We start from the raw sequence: 12762 nt of genomic DNA, 5'->3' as shown, positions 1-12762 counted from the left end.
TTCGTTGTTCTGGAAGCATAGCAGAGAAAAAATTACCGTGCAATTCTTCTGCCTTCATGTTGGACAGAATGAGGCAAAGTTGGCCACTGCAAAACGCTCACATCGATGCTGTGTTTGCTTACCTGACCACCCCAAGCCACAAACATGAGAAGTGGTAAACTGATGAAAATACACTGTTCACAATGTATTTATACAGATGTCAACCAACCCAGCACACATTCGCTTGGCAAGGTGCCAGAGAGCATGTGAGTGACTGAAAAATAGCTGGCAGCATGTATGTGTTCTGCAGTGAAGACACAGTTTGGCAGTGCATGCTGGCGAGACTAGTTGACTTCAACATGGTTTTTGCACCTCAAACAACATTTACTGATGTAAAATTTCTAGATCACAAGCTAAGAGGTTGGCACATATAAAGAGCCACCTTGTGTACTTTTACCTGAAGGGCCTTGGCACTTAATCTAGGCCATGAATCTTGTGAAAAAGTCATTTTCTGCAAACTTTAGAAGAAATTTCCTTGAAAAGTACTTTTTTAATAATGTAAAATTATTTTTAGCATGCACTACAGCAGCAGGAGAAAGCAGGAAAAAACTTATTGTGGCTGAAGCATTTAACAATGTTTGTGCAAAAAAAGTTGAGAAAATGCACAATTTTATTGCTTTTTTTTACTGAGCCAATTAAGTGCTGAAAATTCTTACATGCATTCACTTATAATGTCCTGTGAGAGAACAATCAAAGCTGTTATTTCACATGACAACTCATCAGCTAGACATCTTCTATCTTCTCTTCCTCCTACTGCATTCCTGCACAAATAAACTTCTCAGTGCTGTTCCCAGTTCAACTGCAACAATATTCTAATGTAAGATTTGTCATTGTACCTACTTTCACACTTGATTTTAACAAGATGAACCTCCGAATTTTGCTTTTTTTTAGGAAAACTTAAATGAGCACTTAGTTGACCAAAACGTATTTTATAAGAGAAATATTTTGATGAAACCTCCTTCACACAATCGCCAACTAGCTAAATTTTTTTAAAGACAATTGGTGACAGTCGCTTTTCAGCTCTGGGACGTTTCACATGGAATGACCCACTGCCAAGCTAGCAGCAATCAGTCATAACAAGACTTAGAGCAGGCTAAAGAATAGCCATACATGTTTCCAACATCCATAAAGAGGCATGCTTAAAATCACACTTTGAGATTGAGCACGTCACTGTACAAAACCATTCAACAGCGACAGCAGGCTCTCGGCTAGAACAGCTGCTTCATGAATTTAAATTAGAAGTGCACTGGTAACCTCGGTATCTAAACTATGCACTCTGCAGGATCTGCAAAAAGCCTGAATTTCCACATAGCTCTAGGTTTTGAGCTGCATGTCTGCAGAAGAATGAAAAAAAAAAATGATATGTTGTGTTCACTTACAGATCGCATGCACAAAGTCTGTACAAGTATCCCGCAAGCTTTTGACACCAAATACAGTACATTGTACAACAGTATATCAAAGCACTGGAAAAAAAAAAAGTTAAATGCAGCTCACAGAAGAGATTATGGTGGGTGAAAGTTCTTCTCTATTCTTTTTTCAGGCAAACAAAGCATGTATGTTACTCTGCACAAGAAACAGTGCAGTGAACAAAACGGCCAGCTGACTGCGTGCAACTCAATGTACACAGAAGAGTAGTCACTACAAGCAGCTAAATGCTGCACAAGGCCATCAGGTGCATCAAAGGGCACAATGTGATCTGCGGCAGGCTTCAGTATGGGAGCCAAGCAGCAAGTTTCCCATCTGATACAACAAACCACTATATAGAGCAATCACAACTAATAATCAACTCTTGATTACAACAGCCATCTTAAGGATCAACTGTGCAATGCATGATGCCCACATTGGAATCGTGGCTGAATTTCGTTTAGTCTTATCACTCAAACCAGCAGCAATATGCAATTCACATTTTAGAGGAATTTTAACACAAGCATAGCATTCCAAAATGGAAGCACTAATGCTAAGGCAATACCTGCACAGCATTTTCGACAACAGCTAATACTTGCACCAACGTTGTGACTGAAGTGAGTAGTGCGGGGTGAAAAATCAGGCAAGTTGATATGCGTTCATAGCTGCAACAGTGCTACTGGGCAAGGATTAAAAAAAAGAAGGGGACACCACATGGTGCAGTGCCATGTAGTGTGCTTCTTTTTTTTTTAACCTTGTCCAGTAGCACTGTTGCAGCCATTAGCTGTGTTATACACCATAGGGTCTCATAGTATGATAAACTGCAGCATTGCGTAACATGGCTGTACACTTGCATGTCAAAAAAGCAACACTAGAAAGCCTTTCCTAGATGGTTTCCAGGCATACAACATATGCACATAAATTAGCAACAAGAAACATGACGAACACTAGTCAACACTCGACACAGAATGGAAAGGCCAGGTGACCACATACCGTTGATGGCGAGTGGCGGCTGCCACCACTGGCCGTGGGGTGTCCGGCTCACTGGTTACATCAACAGCTATGATTGGGTCTCTGTCTAGCTGCTGGCTCCAGTCTGGCAGCCTAGACTCCAAGTCAAGAAGCAAGTCCTGCACTCGGTACACGCACAGCCAACCACTGTCCAGGCCAATTACCAGCAGTGGGCCTCGTAGGGCCAGTGCCGTCACTCGACCGTTCCATCGCCGAGCAGCTACGATCTCCCGCACTTGATGGCCAGCATCCATTGATATGTACAGCCTCATGTCAACTGCATAGGCAATCGGAAAGTCAAGAAGCTGACATCAGACTACATTTCCAGATTTCGCTTCACGACTAGTGCATACTGATGGCCTAGTTACAAATTATACTAGAATACCAAAGAAGAACACAGGAACAGACACCACAAAGAACATTTTAGTAGAGCTGGGCATCAATTAAAGTTTTGAACCCATTTATTGGAATCACTTAAATGAATAATTAATTAATTGGATTTGTGAATTGACCTACATAGCAACAAGAATCATTACAGTGATTTGTCACTATACATAATTTGAAGAAAAGAAGTTGTGCTATTTGAATCGACAGTTGCCTTTATTATTACTTGAATGACACTCTGCACAAATGGGCATTCAATTTTACAAGCATTGTGATGAGTTCAGGCTTGCTTTTTGCCAGTGGCTTTAATGCCTGAAGTCTTCGATTCAGTCAAAAAATCAAAGAGGGCGGCATCTACCTTCGTTCTGTGCCATGCCTCCTCCCTTGTTCCGAGTGCCTAAGGAAAGTAAGGTGCCTCTGGGTGGTATTTGCCCTTTTTTTTTTTGGGCTGAGAAAAAATGCCTTACACTTGTGCGACAAAACACACAGAAAGAGGAATAAACATTTCAACAGATTTTGGCACAAGTGCAGCACAAATGTGAGGGAGCAGTCGAAGCTTGTTCTTTTCCTTGCTGTTGAGCAAAAGAAGTGGGGACATCAATGCCGGCGCTTGCCTGATATCGGCCACATGAGCTTAGCCGATTAATTGCGATTAAAGCTTTAATAAATTAATTAATTGCAAGGTTAATCGATCAATCACCCAGCCCTACCTTTTAGTCTATTTCTTTGTCTTCATCTAAAATTGCACTATGCATATATACAGTCGACTTCCATTAACTTAACTCTGACAGGACCGACGAAATTGATAGGATTATTCGGTGGGTTGAATTAAACAAGATGCAGAAAAAACGCCAGAACACATTGCCGATTCATTTGGCACCATGTACCCAAGTCTAACAGTTACGCCCCTGAATCAAACACGCACCCACTTTCTATGCGTCCGGAGTAGAAAACTAACGTAGAAATGACATTAAAGCTCCTAAGCAAAGTCGAACTCTAATGTGCAGCCGATTCGTCAGCCAGAAAAAAGGGCAAGGTTCTAAGAAGTGCATAATAACGGCTGGTTTTCTAACGTTATACCCCTGTCAAGCGGGCAAGTCAAGTGCACTTACGGTGAGTGCACTTCAAGACCTTGAGTGACACCTTAGGCTACGCAGTGCTAAACGGGAAAGCAGAGTGCACTCGCACTAAAAAAAGATGGTGACAGACTAAAACCATGTTTTTTGAAGATGTAGAATAAAATTTAAAAGAAACCTTTTAAAAAGAGATTGCTTTATTGTATTATAAATAAAAAACAATCGTAATCTAAATTTACTCAACAAAAGCGAAAGTATTTTTATCATAAGAGTGTTGCAAGTCAAGGCTGGCCAAGACAAATGCCTAGCCAATCCAGAACAATATGGTGGCGTGCGGCGAGGCAGCATTTGATCCTGCTAGAACAGAATATCAGTGAGTTCTGCCCCAATTATTTTGTTAAACACTGTTCGACAGCTAAAATTAATTTCTGTGTCCTTTTTCTATGCATTACATTTTGTATCGTTGAAACTGCTGGCGGTGAGGCTCGACCAGCACTCGACCAGCAAAGTGCGTTCCATGAACGCACTCCAACCGGAGTGCACTTTTCTGTGAATACACTCAGATTGCGACGTTCAGATTTGGGAAAGTGCACCTAAAGGGCCCCTGCAACAGTTCGGACAAATTTTGTAGACGCGTAGGGTACAGCTTAAGTAGAACATTCGCACCACAATTTAAGTGAAGCGTTACGTATTAATAGAGCTACAAGCGATTGCAAGTTACCCTCCTCCCTAGCCATGCTTTTCCTCCTCAACTTGTTCGCCAAGCGATCGGGGCTAAGCTCCGCCTTCACTGGTTCTGCGTCACGATGCGACGTCACATCGTGCACTTCCGGTTGTTTTAGAGCCCGCCCCCGCCTGCACGAAACCTCTCCGCTAGCTGCTTGGCCGTCGACCCCAAGCGAGAGTTATCGAAGCAGCGTGTGTTGCGAGCATTCTGTCGCAGCGCCGAACGTGTCTGGTATTCCAGTAACCACACACTAGCTGAACATTTCAAGGGAACGGTGGAGGCATAAACTCAATCTGATGAAGGAACTTTAGTGCAGACGTAGGTGAGCTGCCTGATCGGCCTCCACAGTCCAGCCACCCGTTGGCGCAGAGCTTAACCAGCCAAACAAAGAGCTAATATTGTTCTAATCAAGTGTAAAATATTTTAAACATTTACAATAACAACATGTTAACGATTACACTCCTGCGAAACATTTACACCAACAGCAAAGAGGAATACATTTTGTTACTGCTACTGTGTGTGGTTCAGCTCTATGCCACCAGGTGGCTGCACCGTGCAGACCATTCACATTTGCGCTTCTGTTCATCCCCTGAAACGACACGCAAGGGGACACGGGCAGGCCCTGTCCCTTTGCGCTTGCATTTACGCTAATACCGGACTTGCGAAACGCTATTGCGTTAGTAATATTCCAGTCTAAAGTGACGGCCGCAAACGGGAAAATCCTGGCGCCGATCGGATAGCGGTAGTCTGATGCGCTGCAGCCAGTCCGCTTGTCTACTGGCTTGCAGAGGGACACGATGTCGCAGCTTAACGTATTTCCAGCCATTACGTTTGCAGTCCACAACGCAACAAAGTCGAATCATAGCGCTCACGAAAAGACAGACCGACACTGACGGTGGAGCTCTCGTCAAAGACGGAGCACGTTGTAACACAAGCACACAACACTTGCTGTGTGCAGGAAGTGCTTAAGTGTACTGAAAAATTTTTCTTGTGCATTCCCTTTATGTTACTTTCTTTTTATAAAAACAAATTAACTAACATTCCAACTATTACGAACATCATTTGTTTACCATAAAGTTGGAAAAATTACCGATCACGCGCCCTCGTCAGCCAATCGGATAGCTCGCCCCACTGACGTCATATGGGTGATTTGCGTCATATGGGTAGGGGCGGCTTAATGTTCCACCGAGCAGTGTGCTGCGATCGGCAGCGACATACATCTTTAAAACATTATAATAAATTACACGCTTTACGCGGAGCACTTAGATATGTCAATTAATGATCAGAACGACCTACTCTAACGACTCTACGTTTGTAGAAAATCGTCAAAATCGTTTCAGGGTCCCTTTAAAACTGAGTGCACTCTCCGTAAGTGCACTCAACTTGCCCGTCTGAGAGGGGTATTAGCTTCACCACAATACTACAGTGTTGTGCGGTAAAGCATTTAAACACCATGAAGGCGGTTTTGGTTTTGTATCCGATAGCAGCGCGCAGCCAATTTTCGGCACAACTTTCCTGGAAAAAAAAAGAAACAGGGGCGTGCGACCGAATCGCACAAATACAGCAATCACGCATTGTGAGCTACAGTTATTGCTTAGAAATCTTCCTAGGACAGGCCGAAGATTGACATTTTCGACGAGAGATGAGTGTTCAACACATTCACTGTCTCCTAAGCTACCGAAACAGATGCTGCCACTAAAGAGGTCGCTATTGGGGACACCATAGGAGTCGGGCACGTGAGTTCTGACTGGCAAAGTTCGAATTATCCAGCGAAGGTCAATTTTACGATCGGAATAACAAAAGTTCGTGCCCTTAGAAATGCATGGGCTCTGGCCGCAACCTTCAGTTGGGATCCAATTAGCCAAAACATAGATTTAACTGTAGTAAGAGTAATGGAAGTTTACTGTACATACATAATAGCACTACACAGAAGGCTGAAATTATACTGCGTGAGCAAAGGGCAACTACTGCTACTGGCCACTTTCAATGCTATTTGTGCAGCAGGCTCCTCAGTGCATGCCATTGCTATTACTCATAAGAAAAAAAAGGACAGCAACCATTCAGCTGTATTGACAGACATTTTTGTTGTACAGTAGAACCTTGCTCATACGCTTTGGAAAGAAAACATGAAAACAAACGAACTAACCGGGAAAACGTACGACCTGAGGTCACTAAAAAATTTAACAGACTATACTGTAGTTGACCTCTTTGCATCGTTGCAGTACGAGACGCCGACGCATGCCGATTTGGTGGGGTCCGGGTGGGTCGGGAGGCGTGCTGTCGTTTTCCCATTGCATAGTATTTTAAGACCGACAGAAAACCTAAATGAAATCAAGCTGGTGGGCGAAGATGGAATATGATGCCGTTAGAGCTAAATATGACGCTCACTTCCCACTGCCTGCAGCAGGTAATGGCGGCGCATTTGAGTTATCGTCCATTAAAAGCATGCAGTATGCTTCCAACGTCATTACGCAGCACACGCTGTAAAATGGATAGGTGAATATGCTTATCGCAGCATGGTTGGTGGCGATAACTGATGGTGATGCGCAATGACCTGCGAGAAGATTTGCCGGCACCGGGAGAGGAAAGTGAGTGCATGCCAACATTCTCAAGTATGACACGGACGGCGAGTACTGCGGGGAAGCTGCCACGGCAGGCGGCTACTGCCTTCGACTGGGTGCGCCTCGCTTTTTTTTTTTTTTTGTTCACGTGCGATCTAGCGGACGAGAAATGCATCACATGATTGCGCTTTGACAATTTACTGAGCCTGGTGCCGACAGACTGTGTTTTCCTCAAAGGTATTAACCGGTAAAAAAGTCGTAACTGTATAGGTCATTTTTTTGTTTTCTTGATTGCAAACGTTGGCGCTGGGAAATCATATGAAACTGGATCGTATCAACGAGGTTCTGCTGTATTTTGGCAGTTCTTTTTTTTATCATAACATAGACTCGTTGCAGCAACAGAAATAAAAAGTGTTGCAATAAAATCTGCGCTCACAACAATACCTGCACCTTCGTGTGGTGACAAGACCAGTTCTCTCATAACACCAGAAAGCTTGCAACAAGATGCCAGAAGACAAATCTGTCCTGTCTTGGGATATTGTTTGTTGTCATCTTGGAACCCCGAGATCAACACTAGTTCTCATAATCTGTCACATCAGTGTCCCACATAGTTTTAAGTTAATTGGACTACGTAAAAATGTCTTTCAGTAAATGTAATGAGTGGAAAGCCAACACATTTTGCCAAGAATATGTGGATAAAAGAAGCACATATTTTTCTATAGCACTTCTTTAAACACTGAATTCTTTTCTCCTGTTTTTACTTTGTTGAATAAATGTGAACCCAATAATTAGGCAATACATAGCAATCTTCACTCACTTTACTACAATTATAAATGTCCTCTATTACTTTGATCAGTCCTGGCTCTGATTCAAACAAAGCACCACACTGAATGCAACATAGCTGGTCGATATCCGCACCCAAGACAACCACAGCTGATGATCAAGTGGCTTAGTGACAAGCCAGTGCAGAATTCACCGCAGCCGTGGCCTCATAGTTGAGCTTCTGCCACTGATGCAGGAGGACATAAGTTCAAAATCATGCTACTCTTGGTTACCCACCTGTTGTCGAAATGGATACAGGCATTCCCCAGCCGACATTCAGCTTTTAATAGGGGTGAGTTATTCTGGGGAAGGAGCCTGCACCATAGAAATCCCATCTAACCCTGTGAGCACAACAAAACACTGAAGAAAACAAACACAGGATGCCTACCAAGTAGATATTTCCAAATTCCCTGAGTTTTCCAGGTTTTGCCTGAGTGCCTATGCAAAATTCCCTGAGTGGCACAGAACACTGTTTTATGTCAAGACAGACACCATGTCACCCGATGCTGTCACTCTCTAGTAAGCATGCTAAAAAGAAAAAGCGACTACATCCAGTTTGAACAGTAAGGAGTAGCATTTATTTTATTCAAAAAGAAATCAGAAAGGAGGGGACAGTAAAATGCACAATGAATAAAATATCCCTTGCCTAGTACGAGGGATCATGCGGCAGCCCTCCAGTACATTTCTATAAGTACTCTCAAAATGAGGGAAGTTTTTTACTGTCGAAATAATAATCATGGGCAAACTGAAAGCACGAATCGTTTACAGATGCCATCTCATTACCAAATACGTACAGTGAAAGCCACTGGGAGCGGTCGCCGCGATGGAACCGGCTTGCGTGAAAGGTCGGCAATCGCTGAGCGCAAACTATGTGAAATATGTTCTTATAGTGGGCGATCTGTAAAACCAAATGGCACATAACAGAACGAAGCCTCAATGCATGCAGCGATCGCACAGGTTCGCAGCGACTGACTGCGTGTCTGCATGCATGTGCATGCACAATGTTTCGCTTTCACTGGGAGCGTTTTCGCACCATGCTGTGAGCTTTAGGCCGCAGAATATGAGCATTTGACAGTCCACAACCAACCATTGTTGCGTGGACGTTATAAGAGCTGTTCAAACACAATTTCGTTTTAACGAGGGACTTCGACGCCTACAGCAACTGTGATGTGCCGTCGCGACGATTCAATAATTTTCTTCTAAATTCTTGGACGTTTCAATATTATTTCTAAAGTTCCATTGCACTGTATGCACTCAGCAGGCGATTTCATGCTGCTTCCTTTTCGTAATCCAGTGCGTTAATTCATAACACAAACAAACATGACCATATGCCATGCCTTTGTTTAATGTGCTTCTTACCACTCCCATTCCATTCCAATAAACTTGCCAGTGTCTAGCATCAACAAGTTCACAGACCAAACTGTCGTGACATTAGCCGGGCAGCGAGTGTGGGCAAACGTCTCTGTGCGCGTTTTCTGCTACTCACCGAACATCGCAGTCCCAGCACCGTAGCAGAAATATTCCTCGCGTCTGTACTTGCTGCATATTCAAGTTGTAGCTGATGGCTGTTTGCCGGTCCTAAGTTTCGCGAGCCAAGCTTCATGCAGCTTCTTATCCAGCAGCTATGTGTGAATAAGGCTGACACTGGGCTCCGTTGCATATGTCCGGCACTGCGGCACTGAGCAGTAGCCTACCATGCTGCACGCCTCCAAAGGCAGCCACTACCTATTATAGTGATTTCAAATGTTATCAAGCAGTCACCCAAGGCGGAAATGCTTCATCACTTAATCAAAACCGCAGCGCAGGTGGGACTTTAAACTTTGTTTTCAGCTCGCTTCAGCGTTTCTGAAGCAGCCGACGCAGCCGCTGTGTCCACGTGATCATCATCACTTGGACACAGGTCACCATCACGTGAGCGAGTGAGCTGGGTCAACGTAGCGAAAGGGAACAATATAAGGAATGCGCAGAAAATCACCAAAGTCACGAAGAAAGATGATATGAACAAGGTACGAGAAGCAAATGAGACCCTAAGAGAAGAAAACAGGGCGTTGCGAACGACTATCAACAACCTCACGAGAGAGATCGCCGAGATCCGTTAGTTGCTGCTATGCAACAACGAGCCTCTATAGAGACCCACGCCAAGCACAAGCAAGACCGAGAAAACAACCACGAACACCCAGGAGACAGCCGTAGAGGAAGCGGTACCAAAGGAGCGAGCCATCGAGGCCACGTGCAAGCAAACAGAAAACTGTCGCATCGACCACCTCAAAGTGAAATTCGAAGCAACATTCACCAAACTCGAACAGCTAATTACGGCGAACATCGTAACAGTGACAGCAATGAAACAAACAATGGAGACCTACCAAGCCAAGAACACGAAAAGATTCGCCTACATTGAAAGGACCCTACAGCCGATGGCATGCCACCCGACGTTTGCGCCCCTCTTGGCGCAACATCCACCCAACCAGGGAGCCCCGTGCACGCCAACGTAATCATGGCCGCCAACGCAACACCAGCAGCAGCAGGTGTAACAGCGTGGCAATGGAACTGTCGCGGTCTCGAAAGGAAGGAGGCAGTCATCCAATAGCACATCACACATGCCGCGCGCAAGCCGGACGTTACACTATTACAAGAAACACTAACCGACGCACCATCCCTCCCCGGCTACAGAGTGCACAAGGGACCGCCCAACGGGAGAGGCCTGTGCACCCTGATCAAGAAGGGACTCACGTTCGTCGAACACGAGCTGCAAAGCAATATCAAGATCCAGCACACACTCACCGAAATCATTGCGAGCAAGAAGACAAAAGGAAGCATATTTCTGCTCAACGTCTACAGCAACCCATCGCAGAGAAAATAGAGATTCAAGACATTACTGCACAGAGCCAGCACTGCAGCGGGCTTCAACACGCTGATTGCGTGCGGCGACTTCGACGCGGCCTGGGGCTACAACAAGTACACAGTAAAGGGCCGTGACCTGTACCAAGACGCCACGGGTACGACGCATCACGGGTACAACGCATCCGACAAGAATCGGTAACACCGTGTCCTAGAACACCACTCCGGACCTCACGTTCGTCAAGAATGATGTCCGAGGCACGATCACCTGGAGAAACGCAGGCACCGACATCGGCAGCGACCACACCATCGTGGAAATCGGCATACCGGAACACAACAACACCAGCATCAAAACACACAGATGGATAGACTGGGATTCCTTACAAGACGCCAGAAGCAAGAAGAGAGACAGTGATGATGAGATCGAAGACGTCAACTCGTGGACGGCCGAAATCATCAACAGTGTACGCAACGAAAGAAATTGAAACGGGCATGGAGATTGACAAAGTAGACAGCCGGCTTGTGCATCTCATTGAAGCCAAACAGTCGATGCTCAGCCGCAGACTCAGAAAGAAGGTGGCAGAGCTCAACCGAGCGATCGAGAAGCACTTCCGCGTGCTCTGCATGCAACAGTGGAACGAGATCTGCAACACGGCAGACGGGTAGATGCTCAACGGGAAGACGTGGAACTTGCTGTGACACCTGCTCAACGAAACCAAGACCAAGGGCCAGATCCCACTGCGGTTCCATTCAAGAACCAGTTCCTTTCGCCTCCTCTCATTGGCTGACCGTCGTCACATCCGGCGTGACGAAAAACTTCCGGAGGCAGCTCCGCAGTTTTCGCCTACGTCACGGGGCGTGGCCACGGCGCCGAAAGGAACCATTTCGCCGGCCGGCACAAGAACCGCAGCGAGTAGGTCCACTTCGCGGGAACCACTGTAAACAAACATGGCGGCGCCCATGACTCCGTATCTTTTCACGGCTCTTTGCGGCCCCACTGGGCAAAGAAGACCTAGAAACAGGGAAGATGCCTTCGATCAGCCGGAGGAGGATTTCCGCCGCCATTTCAGGATGAGTAAGGGGCTGGTGCATAGGCTGCGTGCTGATCTTGAGGGCGAAATCGGGACGAAGGGGCCGACCGGACTGTCGACAGAAGCGAAAGTTCTCTGTGCGCTTCGGTTTTTTGCGACCGGGAGCTTTCAGACTTCTGTCAGCAGTGAGGTGACCATCCAACTCTCGCAATCCTCAATGAGCCGCTGCAGTTATAGACTTCTTTTTTTCAGAACTGCGGCCACTGGTCTGCTGTTTTCGTTGCTGGCCCCTTCGCATTTAAAATCTCTGCGAGCTCACGCCACAACCGCGCTTTGCTCGCTTTTGTAACTTCTGGCATCAAAACAGATGACCCTTTCACGAGCCACGGGTGTTGCTCCATGAACTCTACAAGCAAAGTACGCTGTCGCGGCGAAACATGGGAGCCAAGAGGCCGGCGAGTCGCTGCTTGTGCCATTGCGAATCTTTGTGTCAGAAACGGAACAAAAGGCAGACGGAACTTCAACGCACGCGCCAAAAAGCCCACAATTTCCCAGATGGCACCGCGCGCGGGCGTATGCGACACCATCTACCGAGAGAAAAGAGAAACATGTATCAAAAGAAACGTCAAAATAGTTCTTTACTGCACTCTCTTGTGCATACTGTGACTTCTTATTAAATAATATGTATTACCATTTATTTGTGATATTTCATTTCTTTTTAAAACAACCTATCTTTTAGTGTACGGCTCCCGAAAAAGCCAGGCAGTCGTGGGCCGGGCTCCCGCGAGGTCAGGCGCTCGCCGATTGGCCGTACGCTTCCCCTTCTTTCTCCTCGCGTTCTTCGCTGTCGTCATTTTGACGTCACTCCG

At 45.7% G+C, this 12762-nt stretch overlaps 1 protein-coding gene across 1 annotated transcript in view; it reads right to left on the bottom strand.

The window, feature by feature from the left end:
• Positions 1-467: 467 nt before the first annotated feature.
• The window catches only part of LOC126545181 (uncharacterized), a 56217-nt gene continuing 43922 nt past the window's right edge, over positions 468-12762 (bottom strand). Inside the window, exon 8 of the mRNA XM_055078280.2 lies at positions 468-2731. Coding sequence (XP_054934255.1) covers positions 2391-2731 — 341 coding nt within the window. The 3' untranslated portion in view covers positions 468-2390. The remainder of the gene's footprint in view (positions 2732-12762) is intronic.

This window comes from Dermacentor andersoni, chromosome 10, assembly GCF_023375885.2.
Source record: "Dermacentor andersoni chromosome 10, qqDerAnde1_hic_scaffold, whole genome shotgun sequence".
Classification (NCBI taxonomy): domain Eukaryota; kingdom Metazoa; phylum Arthropoda; class Arachnida; order Ixodida; family Ixodidae; genus Dermacentor; species Dermacentor andersoni.
The sequence above is the reverse complement of the archived record's forward strand: the minus strand, read 5'-3'. Positions and strand labels throughout refer to the sequence as shown.